The 26,203-nt window shown below is 38.8% G+C and overlaps 1 protein-coding gene across 2 annotated transcripts; it reads left to right on the plus strand.

Annotated features, from left to right (window-relative positions):
• The first annotated feature begins 261 nt into the window (after window positions 1-261).
• Window positions 262-26,184, plus strand: LOC128677235 (proteasome activator complex subunit 4B-like). 2 transcript variants are annotated; one of them, XM_053757939.1, is made up of 25 exons: window positions 262-736; window positions 2,360-2,500; window positions 4,049-4,156; window positions 4,437-4,553; window positions 5,502-5,546; window positions 5,753-5,963; window positions 6,507-6,660; window positions 6,950-7,127; window positions 7,492-8,916; window positions 9,055-9,229; window positions 9,523-9,798; window positions 10,091-10,353; window positions 10,643-10,888; window positions 11,203-11,447; window positions 11,785-11,912; window positions 13,348-13,536; window positions 13,822-14,017; window positions 14,464-14,669; window positions 14,785-14,903; window positions 15,304-15,437; window positions 16,077-16,234; window positions 22,730-22,886; window positions 23,501-23,722; window positions 23,938-24,083; window positions 25,161-26,184. In XM_053757939.1, exons 1-25 carry the CDS (start codon window positions 507-509, stop codon window positions 25,533-25,535), a joined length of 5,844 nt encoding a protein of 1,947 aa, XP_053613914.1. In that variant the 5' UTR covers window positions 262-506; the 3' UTR covers window positions 25,536-26,184. The 2 variants fall into 2 exon arrangements, with proteins under 2 accessions (XP_053613914.1, XP_053613915.1); XM_053757940.1 differs by lacking the exon at window positions 4,437-4,553.
• Window positions 26,185-26,203: the final 19 nt, after the last annotated feature.

Below are 26,203 nucleotides of genomic sequence, written 5' to 3' on the forward strand. Positions count from 1 at the left end.
AATTATATAATTTGCGAGTTATTATTACTTATTATCACAAGTTGTTTTAATCACATATATGTAATTAATAAAATAAAGGTGTACACATCACAGATATAAAAACATTACATTGAAGTAGACATTGCTTTTTTTTGTTGTTGTGTGTTCTACTTATTAAATCCATGCTAGTACTTAATGTTCCGACCATACAGCTACTTTCCATGCTCCTACAAAATCTAATCAAAACTTGTTATGTGAAATGAAACGTGTGTGATGTCATCATATGTGATACGTCAAAATTTTTGTGAAACGGAACGGCATTATTCGACTGATTTGGATTTTTCAATACAATAAAATTCATTTCAATGACTTGTGCAAATTCAACGTTGATTTGTTGATGACGGAACAATAATAGGCAGTCAAGTTGTGCAGCGCAGTATACTTACATCACGGCCGACTCATGCCGCCGTCATTACCTAAGGGATAATCGTTCAACTTGTTTTGTGCTCAAGTGCTAATAAATCAAGATGTTTCAAGACGACGAATATGAACTTTCGGTGACGAGCCCTGAGCGTATTCAGAGCTTGGGGTTCAAGCCGCAGAAAGAAATTCTGACCAATCGGTTGCTACCATATGCTGAAGAGTTAGATGAGGAGTCACAGCGGTTCTTGGAGCAAGTTAAGACAAACCTTGCCAAATCTGTTTTGCTGAGAGAGATGAAACCCGCCTGTGGGGTCTGGTCTTCCAGGCTCATGAAGTAAGTGGATGGAATCTACTTAGATGCAAATACATACAACTTCCTAACTTTATGAAATGCCTATGAAAAGAATCTAAAGTTTATAACTCTTTCCCTTGACTGACTTTTATTTATTAAGCAGCTGGCACATTCTTTGCTTTCCTTTCTCTCCCAGACTAGCATGGAAGACACTTAGCTGACAAACTAAGCTAGATCATTGGCTATACTTAATATACCTATGTCCCAACCATTAGACCAATATTTAAATATAAATAACATAAATATTTGAGGACAAATCACACATATTGAGTTAGCCTTAAAGAAATTTTGAGACTTGTGTTATGGGATACTATACTAAACTCAACAATACTATATTCTATAGTATATATTCTGGGTCTTGGATGTCTATCTATATACAGATAAACATCGAAGACCCAAGCCAATTCGAAATATATGCTTGCCTGAATTTGAACAGATTTACCAACTTCAGAAATCTTGTAAGGCTTCTGAGATTGTTCAGTGATGTAAATCCTTTATATATATTTCAAACATAGTAAAACAATGAAATAAGGTATTGTTAAGGTAACTCATACTCTTAAACTTATTATTTGTTTGATCAAGCAAGTGTCTACTTGCTTGATCAAACTATGAATGAACTCAAGTGCCACACACACATAGACATGTGCGTGTGGCACCTGCCATTCCTTTGGACTACATCAGATTCACTGGACTAATCATACCCAAGGTACCAAATTTTTTAGAAGAGCTATATTATTACAAAAAGTATTTGGTTTGTAGCTGTATTTCCTGTAAGTAGCTTATGAAAAAGTAACAGTATTTTTCAACAATAAAAAAAAAGATATTATAATTAATAGTTTTAAAAGGAAATATTTGTAGGTGTACTAAATGTAATAATATTTTTATTTTAAAGCACCCTATCTTAATTTAAAAATTTAAGGATTGGTGTTATAAATTTTATATTGTGTGATGTTAATAAAAGTTATTGGCTGATACAATTTTTTACCATCTAAACCTATATTAAAACAACAAATCTGATGATATCTTTTATTTTTACTTTTCAAATCATTAGAACTATGAATGAACTCAAGTGATTCATCACAAACAGGGCAGTTTGCCAAACTTCTACTGGATGCAATAACTACACTACTTGTTTTATTCCTCATGTCACTAATAATGATCATACCAATATTAACAAATGTATTTCACTATTTCGTCATCTCCTTATCAGTGACGTCCAGATAAGACTTGCATAAATTATTTTATGTTTTTATACATATCTGAATTACATTTCAATATAAGTATTTTAGGATATAGTTCACCTTTGGCAACATAATGATGATGGTATGTTTGAAATGTGCTGGCCAATGCCCAGTACTTCCTGCAAATGACTCCTGACCTTACCAACTGATTACAAATACTAGTTACACAATAATTCTGAATGTTTGTATACAATTCATCAAATAATTTACTTACATAACTCACATCCTGATATTGGCAAACTGAGTTACAGATCCTGTTATTTTGTGGGTATTATTTTAAAACCAGGAGCTGAGAAGAGATCACAAGCCTAAATGATTGCCATTCTTTTTTTTATTATTTTAATTACTTTACTATATTTTTCAGGTACATAAGAATTTTTGGATTGAAATTCTCTAAAGAGGACCACATAACTTTTATAAAACTTGCCTTTGAGCTTGCCCTGACACCTGATTTGGAGCCATGCAAAATCCACAAATTTGCTACTATTTTCACTATGCTGACAAAGTAAGTATTATCAATTCGCAATCCATACTAATATTATAAATGTGAAACTTTGTCATACTTTCATGGCTAAACCACTTGGCCGATTTTAATGAAATGTGGTATAAATAATTAAGGACCAACAAAGTCAAAAAGGGGCTACTGCTAATGAAGTTTGCCATTTGTTTATAAGTATGTTTTACTTAATTTAGATTTGGGCATACATAAACATTGAATCAGATAAATTGCAATATAAATTTTTATTTTACTTCTTTTCACTGAAATACATGACTTTGTATGTATCATTTTAGCATTGTCATTGTTGCATCATAAAGAGCCAAGCCAGTGGAATGCTTAATTGTAAAACAGGATACTGTATGTTGTTACTTAATTGATTGTTTTCCTAGCATTACATACACACCAGTGAGAGCATGTCTGTGAATGATATTATTGCATTATTTAACATTAAATGGTACTAATAACTACTTATTTTATGACACATGGCCTGAGATGAAAAATAGACAGTTGTTAATAGCTATTAAAATGGTCTAACAACTAGAAAAAACCGACAAATGTGCGAAGTGGAGACGAAAAATTCGGCCGCTTTCCTACTTTTTCGTCTTCACTTCGCACATGGGCCTGGGCTCCGATGCTCAACAGTCGCGGAAGTAACCGGAAAAACACTGAGATGAGGGAGAGTTATGATGTAGACAGCCTCTCGCTTTGTACGCACTTGCGCGCGAATTGTTGCTATTTCTTTCGCTCGCTATGAAAATATTTTTATGTGCGAAAGGGTAGGTAATTCGGCGCTATATTTCAGCCACGCATGCTCTTACTGCAGCATTACCTTATCGACCACCACCAAATTCTCATATTGGTTCATACATTGCTCGGTTTTAATGTGACATTTGTATCACCCCAAGGAAAAGTTAGCAATGTATAATAAGTATACCCTTAAGACACAAGATTTAATTTTGTTGTTAGTTTAAAAGATAAAAGTTGGATGAAACCCATTTACTTTTCCGCAATCGCGCAGAAGTAACCTTCGTGTCATATTGTCATAGTCACCGCCAAGTATTTTACTGTCTTATAGTTTGGCACTGTTAGTCTTCCTTTAATTTTGTCTTATATTACGCACCTGACCACTCTTTGTTATTCATTTAAGCAGCAAAAATATGCATCCATTTATTAGTCATCAAGGAGTAAATTGTTTGTGTTGTAAACTATGGTTCATATTTGCAGCTATTTCAGGAAAGCTTTTTGATTCATTTTTAGGATTGTTCTAGGAACACACATATTCTAAACCGGAACTATGGGTAAATCATTGTTAAAAAAATGAAGAGGGGCAATAAAAAGGAGACGCATACATAGCCGGACTTGTTTTTTCAATTAACCAAGTATTTGAAAGGAAACAATTTAAATCATATTTGTTAGAAAAAACATTTTGAACCTTCAGACGTCGCGTTGTTTGTATAAAACTATTATAAAAATATATTTAGTTTAATTCTACAATAGACATTATTTACATCTATCATATTGAAATAAAAACGTTGACATTGAACATAATTTCAGGAAGCGACACCTCATTTCGCCAGAAGACTTGACGCTCCCGTGGCGTCCACTCTACGAGCTGGGGAGAAAGATATATGATAAAAGTTCTGGCTTATTCCATTATCTTACGTAAGTATATACCTATTCACCTATGCAATATTATTAGTATGTATTACATAAGTCAACACATCAAAGAGATTGATAAATATGAAGTATCCATCTACAAAAATAATTACATGCCACAGCTATTTAAGCCATAATCTGATGGATACTGATATTTTAATTCATCAACACCAGAGCGTTGCAATTGCAACTCATCACCAAAAGCTTTAATAAGCAAGTGGTGATATCTGAATACTTTATTTTTGGTAGATAAGTACACTTTATGAATTAATGTACTTATGTTCAGGGCCGAATTACCTGATATCGACGCTTGGACAATGCTCGATGGTCTGTCCAATCAACTGCCAGGCCTAGGCGTTGATCGCTTCTTACATTCGCAAGGTTCACCCCTTAACCTACACAAGTAAATAATGTTTAATAAATATTGGTGTAATGGTTGGGTATATCCTTGGTGATATGTTCTGGTCGGTTAAAATCTCACATAGCATTGTCACCCGCGTTAACTTAACAATACGTCAGAGTACATTATGTTACGTAAAGTTATTTATTCGAGTTGTGTTCAAATCAAATTCTGTAAAGAATTGCCTTTTAGATAGTTGATTTAACATATCATATGTAGGTCTTATGGCGTCTTCATAATTCTTATTACACTTCAACTGCATAGAACTCAGGATCAATGTAAATGTCATGATCAGTCAAGATAAATGTATGTCCTGCGCACAACACAAACATTAATTTTGTTTGTAAACTTACCTTTTCCAACACTAGCACCCTTAGCGACGAATTCGTCCGCGTTAGCCCATTGAAAGGCCATAGAAGAATCTCCTAAATAGGCATACCATATGGGCCATGCTCGTTCTATATTCATTAGGGTTCATGGTAAAATATTACGAATAAAACTGGTTGTGGTCTATTCTATATTGTCATAATTTTATAATCTATCTAATATCTTTGGTAATTAATCTCCCTACGATCTATGGTATCTTGTCTTCCTTGCTTTAATGACGATATGGTCCTTAATTTGCGAGGCGTTGGTGGAGAAAAGGAGCCCTAAAACAGGGTTGCCTTAGTTACCCAAAGTTAATTCTCGATAATAGATACGCACGCAACCATGCAAGCATCAATTTTATTTATTGTCAAAAATCGTGATAAAACACAAATTATATTTATGTAAATAATAGTCAATGTAAAGGAGTCGACAGAATCAGCCTATGTTTTTGTCATATGGGTTCATAAATCATCTTGTATTGTCTATAAATAATGGGAATGCTTCGGTATTTCTGGTGGCAGTGGTGCGAAAAATTTATAGCGAAGCAAATTTTACAGTATGTCATTGTATTTCTATTTTCAGATCCTTGGAAGGCTCCTATTTATCAATGGTCAAATGCGCTAGACCGTAAGTATGTCAGCATTATTATCATTAGTTACAAAAAACTTACTTACAAAAAAAAGTGATTTCATAAAAAAATAATTTAAAAAAAACATAATTTCATAAAAATAAGTTCGCCTGTCGCATCTGTGCATATAAATGCGATAAACTCGAAAACTACCGGGCGGATTTCACCAATAATCATTAGTGTTGAATAATCAAAAAAATTGCAGATATTTCGAGACGAGCGCGACACAAGAGATCCTAGACGAGTTCCTCCCGCAGATCTGCCCGTGGGTGACGGAGTCGCACGTGCTGGGGCAGCTGGTGGTGTTCCTGCCGGTGGCGCTGCCGCCGCGCCTCGCCGCCGCGGGCCACCTGCTGTGGTTCGACAAGATGATGACGCTGTGGGAGACGTGTCACAATTCTCCTTGCGGCGTCTCGGTGAGATTTTTTAAATTCTCCTTTAATAATTCAACGATACGACACAAAATAGACGCAAAAAATATGGACATAGGATCAGAATTCTTGTAATATTATAATTAGTTATTCCATATGAGTATTTACTGTTATTTTTTTCCATACAAAAAAATTAGGCCCGTCTGAAAAGTATAGCATTTACACATAGCCAAAATTATTTATACAGAAATGATATATCTATTGCGAAAATTATCTTATTTTTTTTTTACTCTGATTTTTTTGTACACTTTCTCCATTCTACCTTCTCGCAGATGTTTTGTCACATGTGCTATCAAGAAACCATGCTTTATTCGTCGTCAAAATATTTCGCAGTAAGAAACAGCCAACCAATCACAGTGACGCGACGACAACAACGACGCACTATGATGGATTGGCTAGGTGTCACTGCGAAAAGTTTCGACTATCGACATCAAGTTCTAAAATTCGCTTTTATGTTTACTGCTGTTTATTTGTGGATCACGAATTCACACATATCAATCATGTTTAACTTTAGACAATTTTTAACAGGAACTAATAATGTTATTCGCGGGCCTAGCGAAACGTAACCCCGGGGCGGTGGACTGGGCGCCCTTCGTGCCCAACATGTTCACCCGCTTCCTGCACTCGCTCAACCTGCCCGTCAGCTACAAGGAGATGCAGATATCCAAATGTCATTCTCTAGGTGAGTTTCTAACTTTTTATCGTCTACTTTTTTATACTAGTTCCATGTAATTACATTACCTCTCTCACCCTTCATACGAAACACATCAGTTCAAGCGCTGCTCTTTGGACGGCAGAAGAAAATGTATCTATATAGGTGAGGTAAGATTTTTTTTCACCTCAATCCAATTCTCCGTTTTGAAAGAAGAATAAAAAAAAATACGCTATTTATAATATTAGTATAGATATGGAAGTATGTATGGATAAGGATTGGTATGGAGTACTACGGTAACTTTAAAATATTTTTCCAGACATGAAGCAGGTGGCCCTCTGGATAGTGTGGGCCATAAGCCCCGACGGCTTGGTGTTAAAGCACCTCCGCAGTTTCCTTGCGGGAGTTGAGAGCTACATGCACAGCGCCAACTCTGGCCGGTGGTCCTACAAGCTGAGGGATTTACTGAGGAAACTGGCCAGAGAATTCTTGAACAGGTACATTTAATTTATTGTCTACGAAAGCATGTTTTTTCAATGATTTATTACAATCATCCAAGCAGATTTTGAAGTATATAAATCTAGCGTCCCGAGGCTACGCTCCCATGGGAATGTCGGGTCGGAACCGCTATATGTCATTAAGGAATAATGTAGTTGCCTATTGACTGGAAAGAAAAGAAAAAAGAAGAAAATAATTTAGGAGCTTGGCTTGGTAATAACAAAAATTTATTCACTAAACACAACCTTGCAAATAATAATTATTTTTTAATCAATGTAGATAAGCTTAAAATTCATTTGTTTCCGTTACGAAACTAATGATTACCTTACAATAAAATAGTTAACACACGACTTTTCTTCACAGAGTGCGTCGCGAACGCGAAAAGAAGTTCAAAGAAAGCTGGGAGAACCAAACTCCGGAAGCATACAAGCTCCGAGACGAAGATATCACAGAATTCGTCAACATAGTATTCGAGCCGACCTTCCAAGCGGTGTACAGCCGCAGCGGCTCCCTCGATATCTTCACGGCTCTGCAGAACCTGGCTACGCTGAGGCCTGCCATTGTGATCCCCCCATTGCTGGAAAAACTAAGAACATCTTTGACATCGCTCACTGAGCCCCACAGGGTGACAGCTGTCATGTCCGCCGTCGCCTCAGTCGCCAGACCCATGCTCAGAGGACGGGATGCCGACTACCCCGAAGGACAAACCCATGTAGTCCCTCTCCTCATGGCCGTCCTACCCGGTCTAGACCCAAACGACACCAAGAAAACATTAGTAACGCTACACTTTATACTAATTTTCAGTTGGATGGTCCCCATAATCGATTGCAGCTCTGCGCATGAACACTGGTCAGATTTAACTGAAGAAGAATTACTCACTTGCGAATCGACCGCGCAGTTGGAAGACTTCGTACTGTTATTCTTAGATAGATTATTCGTATTTATCGAGTCCAGTGTAATGGAGCACGTGCGATTGGACACGAAGGAATCTGAATTGAGTCGTAGTAAAATAGACGGCTTGATGGAAACGTCTATGTCATCGGCGGCCACGGCAGTTCTGATGCAGTGTTCTCCGAAAATATTCAAAGAGGCACTGAGGAAATTTAAAGCGTTCGCAACGGAATCAACGTTTGAAATCAATGTGTCGGGCAGCATGGTTGGAGTGTTATTGAGGGTTTTTGCCAGAGTCGACTCTGAAGCGACACTGGCCGCTTTTGTGCCCAAATTGTGTCAAGAATTAACTGAGTTATTAGCAACGGATGAGAGTTTACATGAAGAAAATCCATCTAGAGATCTAGTGTACAGATTAGTATTGTTGATGCACGTGGTCGAATGCGACGGGGTCGTGTTGTTGAAATATATTCCACAGATATTGCCAGTGTTAGACCGAGCATTGAAACTCCACTCGAGCGTCGCCCTCGGACGGTCTTGTGAGATTCTCAGCCACATGTTCACATCTCTCTCGAGTTTATATTTATATGAATGGAAAAGTTCGCCGAAAGACTATTCGGAAGCTCCGGAAAAATGGCTGCCTATTCGAGAGTGGGGCGACGGGTGTTTGTTGAAAGAGGCGAATTTCAAATGGCACGTCGCCAATGCGGAAGAAGCCGAATGTGCTCAGACATTAGTGGATAGGTACTTGAAGCCAGAAATTTTGAGGTTAAGGCAGTGGCTTAATGACGAGAGGCCGATATGTCGCGAGCGGCGCTTGCGCAGTTTCCATATAATCAACGCTGTGCTATCGTGCGCTACGTTCATGCCACCACCTGATGAAGAGCCGATAGCCCTGTAAGTATATAAGTCTTAATAAATAAATAACATGTGTTTTGTGTTTTTTAGTTGTTTAGGTATGCTATAACCCTTTCTAAACAACTGTAAAATTTTAAAATGTGTAGTGAATGAATATGACTACTACACCGTTTCCAGCATGGAGTCGCTGGTGCCGGCGACGAACATGCCATTTACGAACGGCATCAAGCACGAGGTGCGCGTGTGCGACGCGAACGTGCGCGTGACGCTCACCGCGCTCATGCTGGCCGTGCAGGCGCGCATGCTGGCGGACAAGTCCGACGACACGCGCGGCTTCGAAATGCTCATACAGGTAACATTTTTTTTTGTTGTATACTAGCGGGCTAAACACATAATTAATTGTACACTTTAACATTTATTTTATTTATGTTGAATTCCGTTGCTAGATAGCACCACAATTAAAATACAGACACGTTTCCAAGCTATATTGAAATTTGTAAACAACAAAATAATAATAAAGATTTTCAACATTGAAAAATATTTGGAAAATGTCCTATGTGATTTTATTCTATTCAACTCACAAATGATTTAAAATACAGACACACATCGATATATTTCTTGTTTTTGTTTCAAAATTTTAAACAGGTGTGGGAACGCGTAGTGGTGACAAAAGGCCTCCGGGCCAGTTCCCGACTGGACTCTCGTCTCCGATCGTTCGGAGCCCTGGAGCGCGCCACCGACGGCCGCGGCGGATTGGCCAGGACCGCCACCGGCACAGCCAGGCTCCGAATGCTATTGGCTGATGCGGCCAGGCTGCAGGAAGACGCGAGGTTGGACCTCGTATGTGACGCGGGGATAACACCTTCCGCGTTGCATGCTTTGCATGCGCTGGCCGACTTGTCCGTCAATACTTACAGTTCGGTGAGTATCAATACTTACAGTTTCCATACCCTTCCATTTTGATGGACGTAGTCGGATAAACGTATTATTTATTTTTTCTATATTAATATGAAGTAGGTAGAGAATAGACTACGCCACCAATTCCTTAAAAATACTTTAGTTTCTTTTTACATTTTGGGTACCATTAAGAAATTGTCTTGGCGACACATTTGTACCATGTATTCATTGTAAGTTTTGATACAATGAAGTTATTGTAAGTATTATATAACTTTAGCTTTATCGTGTTTATAAAGTTGTGTTTTCGTTTCCACAGGTCCGAATCCTCTCCCAAGTGCGCCTCTATTGGATGCTGAGCCATTACCCCTATTCCTACCGCGCGCTGGTCCCCAAACTGGCGGAAATACTCACGACTGGCGGGGAAGGGGAAGAATGGCACGACAAGCACAAAGGCGCCCTCTACATCATGCTGGGGCCAAGGTCGTGGCCGCTGGTGGCCAAGCAGGATTGGGAAGTGGTGCGGACCCTGTGGCCCGCCATTTTGAAAGCGCCACTTAGCGAAAAGCCGAGTATATTGAGGTTAGATGCGTTATAAAATATACTTTAAAATTACTACATTTTTCTAAAATACTTTAGCTCCGCGTTCATGCCTGTATTGTACTGTATGTATTACAAATCTATGAAATAATTAGTTTAATAGTCTGTTATATTGGGCAAAATATCTCCCACCCGTTTTTCCATGAGGTTCAATCCTGTGTCAGATATTAGAATGAAAATAACATCGTCATGTTACATCATCTCATGTTGTAAAAAATATTTTGTAGTTAATTACTTAATCTGACCTTACAAAATCATTGTATATTTTCAGACTAGAACAAGCATTCATCGACTGTCTCCAAAGAAACTTCCCAGCCGTCAACACACGGCTTACGATGGCTCAGTCCGCGATCGATATCGCTAAAAACTTATTGACGGAAACGGAAATAGCTGACCCATCACTGGTGGAGTTGATGAAGGGTGCTGCGGAGCGAGAAATAGCACATTCAGACAAGATGGAAGCGATTTATAGAGAATTGATTGAAGAATTAGTGGATATAGCTGAAACGCCTAATATGTAAGTAAAATTGTATGTCTCCTCATTTTGATGATGAGTTTTCAAACCAGGGACTTAAATATATAAGTATTAGATATAATGTTTCCAGCAGCTTCAAATAGTAACCAGCATTGGCTTCTAGTAAAATTATAGTTTATTCGAAACATTTTAAAAGCTAGAGTATCATTTTTAAATACTCGATTCATTTGTTTACATTCCATATTCGAAAAGAACGAAATTTGTTCGATTTGAGTTTGAATTCTTTATAGGCAAAAAAAAGAATAAAACAATTGAATGTGGAACAGTATTTATATTTGGAACACTGTGCACTGCAGCCAGTGGCGGCGGCTGGAGCTGGGCTTGCAGATGCTGTCGTTCTGTCCGTCCGTGCAGACGCCGTACGGGCCGCGCGCCGCGCGCCTGGCCGTGCGCGCGCTCGCGCACGACGACATCGCCGTGCGCCGGCTGGCCGCGCCGCTCACCTACTACGCGCTGAAGCAGTGCAAGCGCCCGCTCAAGAAGGTCGACGTGGACCCGTATGCGGCCGCTGGCGTCGCCAAACCGGATGTTCTCGTGCCTGGTACGTACATATACATATATACTGACATATCGGTACTATATGTACTGGTATCATAAATGCGGAAAGACTTCCGCATGTCTGTCACACTTTCCCGGCTCGCGCGCTATTTCGATGAAATTTGGAATATAGTACATTATGTTTCAATCAGTACTGAAATAAAATAAAATTAAAAATTATTTATGTTCACGTAGAAATTTCAAAAACATAAATACGTTTTATTTCGCGTGTCTCACGAGAAAGTCCAATAATTTTGGGATAGTAAGTGGGTATAATAATTGGTATAAAGTATGTCGCAATTTGCTTTGAATACTTGACATATTCAAGTTTTTGTTTTCAGGTTACAGAAAAGATCTAGAATGGACATTGTGGTCCGAAGAAAGAATTCCAAAAACTGACGAAGAATGGGACAAACCCTGGCTCAGGAACCTTACATATGGTTTCTATGCATGGCCCAAAAAATTAGAGGTACCTCTAGTTTTCACTAGACAGAACTATTTTGTACATTAGATGTAATAAACAACAAACAATAGTAAAATACTTTATCTAGTATAGCATAAACTCCTGTGGTGAAGTGTACTCCTTTGTGTGAACAACAAAATGTTGAAATGAAATGAAATGAAATGAAATGAAATGAAATGAAATGAAATGAAATGAAATGAAATGAAATGAAATGAAATGAAATGAAATGAAATGAAATGAAATGAAATGAAATGAAATGAAATGAAATGAAATGAAATGAAATGAAATGAAATGAAATAAATTTATTTACACAAAGCACGGTACAAATAGATGTTACAGAACTTGTGGGTACTATGACATGCTTCGCCAAAAATATGGCATGTAAATATAAGTGTGTTTTAATAAATTTATATCTATGAATTTAATTTAATTATTCTACAATTACTCATAAAAAAAATAATAATAATAATCATTGTCATTAAAAATATTAAAATGTCATTAAATATAAAGAATTGTCATTTTCAGATAATAAGTACTAGGTATGTCACAATCAGGTCAAAACTTAATGATAAGAACTTATTCATTTTGTGTTCCAAAATTCATTCATGTCATAAAATGAATGATGTAACAGCCATTTTTTCAATTCCGAAATGAATCTCTTTTTTGGCAATTCTCTAATACATTTTGGTATTTTATTATAAACTTTTGTCGCCATAACATAACAATTGTTGCTAAAGAGAGAGGTTCTACAAATAGGTAATATCAAACGAGACGGATCTCTATGTCTGAATTTTCTGCTTATGTCACTAACTCTTGTAAAAAAGTTCATGTGTGACCTTACGAATATTCCGACTTCAAGAATGTACATTGAAGTTAATGTTAAAATATTCAGTTTTTTGAATAGAGGTCTACATGATTCCAAAGGACCTACACCACATAATGCTCTTATGCATTTTTTTTGCGTTAAAAACACTCTTTTCACATCTGTTGAGTTTCCCCACAAGATAAGACCATACCTCAAAACAGATGACACATATCCGTGATATGCTGTACGAGCAATATTACTGTTAGCGACTCGTCTCAATTTTCTAAGAGCAAATACAAATTTATTAATTTTGTTACATACACCTTCGACATGTGATTTCCAGTTGCAGTGTTGGTCTAATGTTAATCCTAAAAATTTAATTTCATTGGCTTTAGTTAAATTCTGACCTTCACATATTATATTCAAACTAGAATGTTTGGTTTGGTAATTAGAAAACACTACATATTTTGTTTTATCAACATTAACAAACATATTGTTGGACTTAAGCCACCTTGCCGTTGATTCAATGGTTTGATTAATTGCAGTTTCATAATTAATATTGTCATTCGTATCTGGTATTGTTATTGAGATGTCATCAGCAAATAAGTTACATTAAAATTATTTACGCTATTACAGGTAGCAGCGCCATCTAGCGAACAAGTGCGAACTTGCGATTTACCCGTAGACCAAATGACAGAGACCGAGCGACATGTCCGCGACTTCTTCAGCGATGACGCGAATGTAGAGCGGCTGGTCGGTTTCCTCACCGTCGAGGAGAAAAAGGGGAAGGACAAGTTCAGCGGCATGAGGTTCTCCGTTTTTAAAGTGAGCTTGGGAGTGTCATTTAAATTTTGACATACATTTCTTTTGTATCATTATTTAAAAATAATTTATTTTATACCAATTTTTACAACTTTTGTTATTAAACTTGGAGGACCACGAACTAACTTTGTAACTGAGAAATCGATTTTAGTTAAATGTTATGGTAAAGCAATTTTGTAATGAAATGACTCCGTAGTTCAAGACATTTTTACAAAAACTGTCCTGTCAATCTCTTTCTGTGTACAAACATAACAAATAAGTAACGAATTTTAAAATTATTTTCCATAGATGTTGTTCGCTCAGTTCGGTGAAGAAATCGCCAACAAATTCTTATCGCGCGCGTTGAAATGCGCGGGCGATTCGCAAGAGGCGCCGCAGCGATTCGCGGCGGAAGTGGCGGCCGCCGCGCTGCGGGCGTCCCGGAAGTACCCGCGGGAACAGGCAATGGCCTTGCAAAAAGCTGCCATGGACATTGTGCAGATTGGTGAGTGACTACTATTATTATTTAGACCTCCAGTGAAGGTTAACGCTTGTAAGTTTGACGCTAGGGGCGCTGGTATAGTGGGAAATTGTTACGGAATCGATGGGCCATCGATTTTATGCTAATTAATGTTTGAGGTTTATTTACATGGGAGATAGAGTATATTACTTTTTACTCATTTAAAAATGATGATGACAGTGAATAAAATATAATTTCAAGGACTTCTTCATCTGAACTTCCATGAACAGACTTTGGGACCCTACAATGAGTATTAATCTGTACGCTTTTTCATCAACTTTAATTCTTGCACTATGCCTGAACACGCTTTTTATTTTTGGAAAGTTGTAAAAGCGACTAGGTATAGCTTAGGAGTGAAGAAATAAAACGTAAGCATTTATAAAGGCAAAGATTATTTATTTACAAAATTAATTTCTGATTTTTCCCACAAGGTCTAACAACGGTGACCCCAGAGACGATGGACGACTGGGGCACAGCTCTAGGCATGGGGCTAGAAAAACTTGACCCACTTCGGGGCGCGATCGTGATCCGCACATTGTTGGAACTATGCGTGCCGCCCGCAAATAATGATGACCTCGACGTAGCGCCCGATAAACACGCGTCCTTCATTATCTGTGCGCGACTGTACGCCTTGCAGGTAAAGTTTTTATTGTATAATGACGAACTAATTTTTTTTATATCTATACCAACAAGTACATTAAATTGTACTTTATTATTCACGTTAGTTTCAATGTAATGATTGTTTTTTGTAGGGGGCGTTAGTGTCGATGATGTGGCGAGGCGCACCGCTGGCCGCCGAGATACTGGAGCGGCTGGAGGCCGCGCACTTCACGCAGCATCCCTACCAGAATGTGCGCGAGATCGTCGGAGCGTGAGTCACTTCTTCTCTCTCTCACATACGGGTGTTTCGCCCAGATACATTACAAGTATGTCATTCGTGCGGACTTTCTTCTCAGCAGCAGTCGTTCAGAAATGCTAGTAGTCTGTAAGCCGCGAGGGAAATATTATTTAAAATTGTCATGAAAAGTGTCTGTAAAGGACTAATTTCTGAATGAACTTTGCTTTGAATGAAAATGGCTTTTCGTGTAGAGATAATAGGAGATGTTATCGTTATCAACAAAATTTATATCGAAAATGAACAGCGCGTCTATCGCACGTAAAACGAAATTTTAACGTCGTCGATGCGATTACGTTCTCAGTAGAACTTGTGCTAACTATGAGTGACATAAGGGACAAGTGTGTAGTTAAATTAAAGATGTATATTATTTTAGCCTCCTAATGACGATCTTCATGCTGGAGCTGGTGTTCCCGGGAGGCGAGCGCGGGCCCGCGCCTGCGCTGTCGCGGTTCCTGGACAGCGTGCAGCCGCGGCTGGCTGCTTTGTACGACGAGAACGGAGACATTGGTTTGTTTCTCTTATTTGCCCTCTCACCTTTTTGACAACTAGGTTTCACAACTAGAATGCGTTTGTTTCGATTCATAAATTATAGATTCTTAGTTGGCATACAATCTTAACAATGTATTTTATTGAAATATATACTTTAAAAATTAACATCTTTGTAATTGTTATATGATTTTTAAAATAATTGATTTTCAATGTGCAAAAATTTTTATATTTAAAGTGAATATTTCAATAAAAAGATGTGTCAAGATTGTTTTTTTTTAACAAACAAGGTAGTTTCTGATTCAGATATATAGGTAGAATATGATATGAATGGATATTTTTTTCTCGAAATAGGCTACTTCATTATAAGTATAAGTCAAATCAGACACTTTTCTACATTTAATTTAATTATTCACAGCCCTTGAGCATCGGAACCCGGGACCCGCTTTCCTATTTTTTCGTCTCCACTTCTCACGATCATTGTCAGACCATTGACACGCATATCATTGACGACATCAAGCTAGCATTTCATAGCAGACATTGTTCTATGTTTTTATGTATTGTATAACGCTGATAGCGGACTCCGAGCTGAGAGGTCAGCGACCGGGGATACGCTCAGATGAGAGAGAGAGAGAGAGTGTGATATCGTGTCCCTTGCAGTGGTGAAGCCGGCGCCTGGAGCGGCGGCGGGGCCGTGCGCGGCGCAGAGCCGGACGGAGGCGAGCGCGGTGTCGCGCGCACGCGCGGGCGCCGCGCCGCTGCTGCTCGAGCTCGCGCATCTCGCGCCGCGCGCGCTGCTGCCCGACGACGAGCCGCAGGTGACTCACGCCCGCCTTGTCCGGGGATCTCTTGTTTGTCCCCCATTCGAACTTCATTGTTAAAGTTTGTAGACTGGAAGTGCGCCGTTTGTGCCTTTATTATTTTCTTTTGGCAATGGTAATAAATATTATTTATATTGTATTGTTAATTAATTTCTATTTATGATTATTTCTTACGTATTTACCTATTGTTATTATAATACCTAGTAAATTAAACACTCACACTATTGTAACTATTCACTTTATTACGCACACACACTATGAAAGAACACTCGATGTGATCGAGCCTCATTTAGACTAGGTTAACACAGAAAACGAAACGATAACCAGTATTAACTCGGACCTAGCGCCATCTAGTGGTGAGGATTCAACATCCCGCCGGCCAAGGACGACTAAAGTCCTTCACGAAGGGTAAAAGTAATAACAAACAAGGTAGAAATTTACTGAGAGTCAGGTTCATCCAGGGGCAGAGGGCATAGTTTTACGATTGGTCTTTTGAAAACACTATCTTTATATTTTAGGGTAACAACTCTTGTTATACCATCTGCTCCTGGGTGCTTCTGAATTATACGTCCCAAAAGCCATTTTCCAGGTGGAAGCATGTCATCCTTTACTAAAACAACAGTACCGATGGGAATATCTGGTCGATCAGTGTTCCATTTGTAACGCTGTTGCAGTGTTGTTAAATATTCGTTTTGCCAACGACGCCATAAGCACTGCACCATACGTTGAATGATATGCCATCGATTCAAGGGGCTTATTTTCACATCGATTAATGATGGTTCAGGAACACCTATTAGGGGCTCACCGACAAGAAAGTGACCAGGTGTCAACGGAGGTTCATCAAGACTCGAATTTATAGCTGTAAGAGGACGTGAATTAACACAAGCCTCAACTTGAGACAAGAGTGTAGCTAACTCTTCATACGTGAGAAACGCTTGTCCTATGACCCGTTTTAAATGCCCTTTAATACTTTTCACTCCAGACTCCCAGATACCTCCAAAATGGGGCGCTCTAGGGGGTATAAAGTTCCACTGTGTGTGATCATTAGCCAGAATTTCAGCGATTTCAGATACAGTCTGAGATTGTGAATCCTTGAAGGCTTGATTTAGTTCGCGTGACGCACCTACAAAATTCGTTCCATGATCACTCCAAATTTCGTTGCAGTGACCACGTCGAGCAGTAAAACGTCGAAATGCTGCAATAAATGCAGTAGAAGTCAAATCCGTCACTAACTCTAGATGAATGGCTTTTGTTACAGTACACACAAATAAACAAACATAAGATTTACACAATTTTTTGCATCTGCCGGGATACAATTTCATTGTAAAAGGTCCACAAAAGTCTACTCCACTTATGAGAAAAGGACGACTAGGAGTAACACGAAACTTAGGTAAGTTTGCCATAAATGGTGCAAGTGGATTAGCCTTTTGTTTAAAACATGGTATACACTTGTGGATTACAGCCTTTACAAGATTTTTTACTCGTATAATCCAAAATTTCTGGCGAATTACATTTAAAGTCAGTTGGTGACCTCCATGCAGAGATTTCAAATGTGCATTTGTAACAATAAGTTTAGAAAGGGCACAATCGTAACTTAAAAGAATGGGATTTTTCATATCGTTTGGAATCTCTGCATTAGCGAGCCGTCCACCAACACGAACAATGCCTTCGTCATCGATAAGTGGATGAAGCGCGTAAATTTTACTGGATTTTCGAACTTGTTTACCTGATGACAAATTATAGATTTCATCTCGAAAGGAAATGGATTGTGATAATTTAATACAACGGTTAAGAGCGTCATCAAGCTCCTTAGTAGTCAAATAAATAGGTTCAGTAAATGGGTTCTTATTTATTCTAGCTTTACATATTTTAAAATAACGACAACAGTAAGCAGTGACACGTATTAATTTTGACAATGTTGAGAATCGTTTTATATAAAAAGTTGCGTCATTTTCAATAAAATTAACATTGGATGATATTTTAGTCGCTTTCATTTCTAAATCTGTTGAAGGAACATTGAAAAAGGAATGATCGAATCTAATTTCGTCATATAAAAATTGAGGCCCATTCCACCATAGTTCTGATAGTTGCAAATCATGTGGGTATATTCCACGTGATGCTAAATCAGCGGGATTATTTTTGGAACTCACATGATACCACTGATTAGAATTAGTTAATGTCAGAATTTCTGATGTGCGATTTGCAACGAATGTTGTCCAAGTATTTGGAGTTTTGCGCAGCCACGACAAAACTATGGTAGAATCTGTCCAAGTGTAAACATCTTCATCGGGTATACTAAGACAAGTTTGGACATGTTGGATAATTTTTGCCAAGAGCAATGCACCACAGAGTTCTAGGCGTGGAAGAGAAATTTGTTTTACCGGAGCAACTTTAGATTTCGCAGTGACAAGGTAGACCCTTATTTTACCATCATCTCCCAAGACCCTGAGGTACACCACCGCAGCATAAGCGACACAAGATGCATCACTGAACCCATGCAGCTCCCGTTTCGCTGTGTCATCTGAAACCCCGAACCATCGTGGGAACTGAATGTTTTCAATGTGCTCGAAACGATCAAGGTAAGTAACCCATTCTTCTTTCAGATCAGTAGGTAAATCTTCGTCCCAATCTAAACCAGCCAACCATAACCTTTGCATAAAGATTTTAAGTAGTATGATTGCAGGTGTTAGCCAACCTAGTGGATCGAAAGATTTAGCAATAGTAGATAATACATTTCTTTTAGTAATTTTGTCATAACCATGATACAGTTTTGCATTAAGTTCAAAATTGTCAGTCTCCGAGTTCCAGGTAATACCTAATGTTTTAATTGTGTCTTCAACCTTAATATTTACAGCACTTTGAGAATCCTTGTCATCGTTTGGGATTTGAGATAACACCACTTTACTGTTCGAAGACCATTTGTGCAAAGGAAATCCACCACGACCCAAAAGTTCCGTCAACGCTTTCTGTAACTTTACAGCATCTTCTGTTGTCGACGCTCCGGTCATCAGATCGTCCATGTACACGTCGGTTTTCAAGATGTCAGCTTCATTGGGAAAATCGTTCTTTTCATCTTCAGCCAATTGATGAAGTGTACGAATGGCTAAAAATGGAGCACAAGAAGTCCCATACGTGACGGTAAGTAATCTGTACTCATTTATAGGTTGTGTTGGAGATTCTCGCCACAAAATTCGCTGATAATCAACGTCATCGCTAGATACTAAAATCTGCCGGTACATCTGTCGAATATCCGCTACCAAACAAATTTTATGTTGTCTCCATCGAGTTATTAGATCTCTAATGTCTTGTTGAAGAGAACATCCAATAAGTAGTTCATCGTTTAATGATTTTCCTTTTTCAGGTGCAGCACTTCCGTCGAATACTACACGTAGCTTGGTACTTAGACTCGTCGGCCTAAGGACAGCGTGGTGAGGTAAGTAATATACCTTTTCTTTTACTAATTCATTTTCAGGAACCATCATCATATGACCTTGTGATTCATATTGCTTCAAGAATTTGTGATATTCTTCCTTGAAATCAGGCTTACGTGTAAAGCGTTTCTCCATCTGTTGTAAGCGACTGATAGCTAGAGATTTGATATCTCCAAGGTTTGTGGGAGGATCATTCTTAAATGGTAACCGTACAATGTATCGACCGACATCATTGCGAGTGTGAGTATTTTTGAAGTGTTCTTCACATTGTATTTCTAAATCGGTCCTTGGTTTTTTGTGAGGTAAATTCTCTTCGATCTCCCAGAATCGTCTGAGTAACTGATCTGTCTCTATTTTAGTTTGCATAACGACCATATTGTGTTCGTATGCTGTTGAATCAGTTTGTGAGACTCTGCCTGATATTAACCAACCAAGGCGAGAGTTGAGTGCAATAAGAGAATTACACTTGTGTAAGCCTTCCAGAAGTATGTATGCATGCACATCGGCACCGAGAAGAACATCTATAGACCCTGGCTTGTGAAAATTTGGATCAGCAAGATCCAATTGCTTAGATGAAGGCCAAGTATCTTGTGGAAATTCGCGGGAAGGCAACAATGAGGTAAGTTTCTTTAGAACATAGGCATTAACCTTGAAGGTTGATGCTTGATCCTTTGTGGAGTGGACTGTAAGTGTGACCATAGACTTTGTAGTTACCACTGATGTATTAGAAATTCCAGAGATTTTCCCTGTAACTGGAGTGCGATTAAGTTTCAACAACTGGGCAGCTGCCTCGGAGATAAATGAACCTTGTGACCCCTGATCAACAAGGGCTCGTAACACGTAAGTACCCCTGTTCCTTGACTCCACATTAATTAAAGCAGTAGCTAGAATAACCCGATCATCTTTTGTTTCAGCTTTCAGGTTCACGCTAATGTTGCAAGAGGTCTTAGGCACAGTGATATTTCCCTTTGAGGTATCTTTCTCCTGATCAGGTTCAACAGACCTTTCATCTTTAGGTGCGGTGAGGTGCAGTAAAGTATGATGACGACGTCCGCACCTTTTGCAAACGGTACTCTGTCTACAGTTGAACACAGAATGACCTTTCACTAGGCAGTTAAAACATATGTTGTTTTTCTTAATAAAATCTTGACGTTCATTCACAGGGAGAGAGGCAAAACCTTTACAGTGGCAAACGTAGTGTTTTTGTGAGCAGTAAGTACAAGTAGTATCAATTTCAGTAGCAAAGCTTTTGACATTAGTTACTTTAGAGGTTTGTTGAGTGAGTTTTGTAGTACTTCTTGGTGGAGGTTGTGATAAACTGACCATTTCCATAGCTCGGAATCGTTTCTCAAGAAAACTGTTTAAATCTTCATATGTAGGAATTTCTATGGAATTTTCTAAAGATTGTTCCCAAAGTTTGCGAGATTCAAGGTCTAATTTTGAGACTAATATGTGCACGACGATTGCATTCCAGGAATCGATATTCAAGTTTGTAAGGGACGTGAGACATTGGCTTGAGGTATCCAAAAGATCTTTTATCCCCTTCGCAGACTCCGAGGTGAGTGTCTTTTGACTTAAAAATCGACTCAGGATATTGTTTACAATCATTCTTTTGTTTTCATATCTATCATTTAATTTTCTCCACGCGTCATTGTAATTAGCTTCAGTTAGCGAGTAATTCCTTAGAAGTTGTTCAGCTTCTCCAGACAAGCTAGACTTCAGATAATGATGTTTTTCGATTTTAGTTAAACGATTATTATCATGAATCAGAGAGCGAAATAAATCTCGGAAACTCATCCACTGGTTATAATCGCCCGAAAATTGAGGTATTGAAATCGGTGGGAGCCTTGTCTTAATCTTTGGATCGTCTGAATGTGTATTTGAACTCGAGGTTTCACCTTGATCAAGTTTTAGTTCATATAATTTATCCTTAAGCCAAGACAATAACTCTAGGTAGCATTCCTCAGTTTGTTCAAAGTTTTTCTCTAAATTCAAGCTATATTCCGATTCCAAAGTTTCAGCATCAACAAGTCCGGAAAGAGTTTCATAATTCTTGGTATAGTTAGCCCAATAATCCTTTAACGCCTCCATACGAGAATCCAAGAACCCTCTCGTTCGTTTATCCTTAGCACATTTTTTCGAATTTGAAAGTAATTTATCAATCTTAGCTGAATTCTGAATCATCTGTGTAGCATACTGTTTAGTTTTCTTATCTGCCATCTTGTATAAACTTCACGAAAAATATTGCAGGTAGACAGCAAAAAACAAAGTTCCCTTAGATGTTTACTATACAGCGTCAAAGTTCAGTTAAAAACCAAATACAAGTCCGAATTCACTTCCAGAAACTAAGTTAAAACAGTTCAATTATTATTCTAAGTCCCTTTTTCACTTTAATTTGTATAAGTTATTATTTGATGGAAATTTTTCTAAGTCTTTGAATGAATATCACAAAATTTTCAAAGTCTTTTTTGCTTGGAATTTTTCTAAGTGTTTTTAACTTGAAAATATTCTAAGTGTTTTTACTCACGAATTCTGCTAAGTCCACAACTACACTTTGCACTTTTACTCACAGTTAATCCGGTTCTGAATGGACCAAATAGTAAATTAAACACTCACACTATTGTAACTATTCACTTTATTACGCACACACACTATGAAAGAACACTCGATGTGATCGAGCCTCATTTAGACTAGGTTAACACAGAAAACGAAACGATAACCAGTATTAACTCGGACCTAGCGCCATCTAGTGGTGAGGATTCAACAATACCTATCCTCTGAATTTAAATTTATCTGGTAAATGTTATTTTAAATGATTTATTGAATGGTAGAGTTAGATAAATTTAAGGGTTGTAATTTTTTTGAGTCGGTATAAATTAAATATTTTTTGTTATTGTGTAGTAGCCAGCCTGCACTTTATTTATTGTTTCGATCAGTTGCAAAATCCAGTTAACGAAGGGAATTTTGCATTCTCATAGTTCAATTTTTCTTATGTATAGACTCGTGTTATTTGCAAATATATTTTTCTTTCTTTTATAACAAATAAAAATGTATTTGTCAGACCACGCACGGCTCGGGCTTAGAAGACGCGGTGTCGCGCGGCCACAAGCTGGAGTCGGCGGTGGTCGCTCAGTTCCAGACGGCGCTGCGGCTGGCCGGCGACGCAGCACCGCCGCTCGCCAGTTCCCACGCCAGGGCTGTTAGCTTGCTCACCACTGGTCAGTACTGCCACATCATACGGAGTTGCAAATAAAACTAATGTATAACAGCAGTACTTGCATTGTTGTCCGGTTTGAAGGGTGAGAGAGCCAGTGGAATTACATTTCTTTATTAAACATCTCACACGTAGGATCAACATTGTTTAATTGAGTTTCTTTCGGCATTTCTTCGCAACATTGGTCGTTCCGAAATGCCAGTAGTTTGTAGTTTTTTGAGAAATATTAACTCACATAATGTTAACTTAATCTTATCATAACCAATATTATAAATGCGAAAGTTTGTGAGGATGTGTGTATGTTACTCTTTCACGCAATATCTACTGGACCGATTGTTATGAAATTTAGTACAGGGTTAGAACCTGGAACAGCACATATTGTACTTTTTATCCCGAAATTCGCACGGGAGCGAATCCCCGGGGCGTAGCTAGTTTTACATACATGTAGTTCCCAGTAAGTAGAAGAACGTAGGTAACTGTTCAATTCTTGCGGGCGAAGTTGCGGGCAAAACCTAGTAATTTATAATTTGACGTGAAAAATTACCCCTGAAGACCTCATTTCTGAATAAATGTCTTGACTTTGGTCCGAAACGATAATACATAAACCTCGATCGGCAGTGCTTCGCGGCTGCCTAGGCGTGATGATGCGCGGGCCGGGCAACTACACCGGCACTCTGTACCGCCTCGCGCGCACGGCGTGTGCGCTGGCGGCGCGAGGGGCGCCCCACAACGACGAGCTGCCCCGGGCCGCGGCCGCCTTCCTGGCCGCGCTCGCGCTCGCCCACCACCCGCCCGACGCCTTCGACGCCGCGCTGGACACGCTCGACCGACTCGCTGACGGTATACAACACAACCGACAAAACTATAATTATAATAAATCATTTATTTTGTTTTTGACGTACAAAGTGAATTATGGTAAGTGCATGCCCATCGTGCCCACAACGATGGATCCGCGCCTGGGCTATGTGTCTAGCTACATTACGATTTTAACAGAAACTGTTGTAACAAGCCCTAAATCACTTAACATCTTTATTGTAACTGTATTTTTTGTTAAGATCGTTCATGGTGGGCCCGCCTGTCGTGCCTGGAGTTTGCGCAGCCGCTTCTGTTCTACGGTCTACCGCTGCTGTGCGCCCGCACAGACCGCGCCGTGCGCGCTGAGAACTTCGCGCTCAAACTGATGCGCGACTCAAGGCTGGAGGTCAGTCACCCCGCCATACAACACTGCCAGTCTTTTTCTCATCTTCGCGTGTTGCTACGGCGTACAAAGCTTGGGATCTGCGTAAAAAATGTGTTTAATTTTTGAAGATTTGACTCGTGATTTTAGTCAACCCTTTTTAAGAATGCCAAAGTTGGCCCTTAGTCGCCTCGTATGACATCCACAAGAGGATATGGAATGGCCCTGAAGTGGTTTGAGGTGTGTGCAGGAGATGATGAAAATAATGTCATCCACAATATACATTTTATTGTCCTAAACACACATACAATTTATAGCAATATAGAAGGAGAACAGAAGAGATAGAAAAGAGGGTAAGAATAGTCCAAACGCGACACAAGAAGATAGATAAGAAAGTTCTGAGCACTAGCGATAGTTTGAGAAAATAACCAATAATACGATAAGCGAACGATAAGGCGCGGTATAGCATCAAGCGACGTGGGCTTCGCTGCGCGTAAGCAAATCTCGACTGGAGGTCCGAACATCGGCTAGTAATGTCCAGCGCATCGAGTTACCTGTTAGTTGTAGCTATACATGTATGACGCGGAATCGCTGCATTAGTATGCCGCCTGATTTTACTTGTTGATTTAATTTTAGTAAACATTGTAAATACGTGTGAATGTGTTGTATGTAAATTATGTATGATATTTATATATGATATTTATATATGTGTAAATAAGTGTTTTATATATATTATGATAATTATATTATGTAATATTAAAATATAATAATTTTTAGGCATATAGTTTTGAGTAGAATAGATGTAAATACATAATTATGAAGAGTTATATATTTCTTAAATAATAATAGGTAAGTTGCCTACAGCCCTATTCTAGGGCGGAACCACACGCGACAAACAATGCCACTATACCATATGTAGTGTCAAGGAAGCGAGATCCTAACTCTGGGCGAAGACAACGCCGTAGCTAGTTTAATCTCGCCGTAAGAGTTCCCCTGGTTACATGCCGTGTTCAAAAGGCGAACTTTATTACAGAAATCGTTAATTAAATTTTGTGAAATATCGTCTGAAACGCCGCACAAATCACTATGTTTATGTAACAGGTTCGGCAATCAGCCGCGAAGCTCCTCACCGGGTTGATGCACTGTCGCGCTCTGCCTGACGAGGAGAACACACTGAAGAAACTCATGCACAGCTGCCAGTCCAAGCAGCTGGTGGAACGGCACTGCGGCGTTCTGGGCCTGTGCGCATATCTGGCGTCGCGGCCCTACAGCCTGGGCCCACGCCTGGGCCGAGTGCTGGCCCAGCTGGCGCGTCACACCTCCGCCCCCGACCCCATCCCCGCCACCATCCGCACGGCGCTCGCCGACTTCCGCCGCACGCACCAGGACGACTGGCCTAAACACAGGGAACAACTAACCGAAGAGGAACTCGACTTGTTGGCAGACCTCACCTCGCCCCCTAGTTATTGCGCTTGAACGTTTTTTATCCCAAGGGGGTTCGTGTATATACGGGTTGCCATCACCTTAAGAAGGAACGTCGACAAAATAGGATTATTATAGCGGATTATAACGCTTATGTGATACTGCGTTGCTACCTGCTATTATTTCAACATACATTCTTGCATAACCTCAGTGCTCAATATTTTCAAAATATAGTTTTTGACAATTGAAAAATCAGTTTTTAGTAATAAATAGATAATATCTGCATAACATTAGGATACATCAAACGGTGGTGGCAAGTGCAACCATATGCGTTGCATCTGGGTGGTGGTCATAGCTGATTATATTTATAATTTATATACATTTGTATATACAAACTTTTATTCATTGTAATCGGACATATAACATTTTAAAATACAAGTAATCAGACAATTGTCATTTAAAAAGTAGGTCATCGTTTTAAGTTGTACTATATTTTTATATCGTAATTATTTTTTGACACTTTTTCAGTATTTTGGATTGTTGTTATATCTGACCCTTTCTATCTATAATTAAAATTTGAGTTAATTTGTTGACCTCCATGCAAATAGTATGGAGTTTATAGGTTTTGTAAATACAATGTATAGATATAATTCATGTTATTAGGTTTTTTAATAAATAATGAAATGAATGATGAATAAGGAAACTTTTTTATTTTAATTTCA

This window comes from Plodia interpunctella, chromosome 17 (genome assembly GCF_027563975.2).
Source record: "Plodia interpunctella isolate USDA-ARS_2022_Savannah chromosome 17, ilPloInte3.2, whole genome shotgun sequence".
Lineage (NCBI taxonomy): Eukaryota > Metazoa > Arthropoda > Insecta > Lepidoptera > Pyralidae > Plodia > Plodia interpunctella.

Excerpts from the sequence above, each read along its gene's own strand:
- LOC128677235 (XM_053757939.1), top strand. The coding sequence starts at position 507 with ATGTTTCAAGACGACGAATATGAACTTTCGGTGACGAGCCCTGAGCGT. Across the intron at positions 4,554-5,501 it reads TCACCCCTTAACCTACACAA|ATCCTTGGAAGGCTCCTATT; the intron begins GTAAATAATGTT and ends TTCTATTTTCAG. Across the intron at positions 9,799-10,090 it reads CCGTCAATACTTACAGTTCG|GTCCGAATCCTCTCCCAAGT; the intron begins GTGAGTATCAAT and ends TCGTTTCCACAG.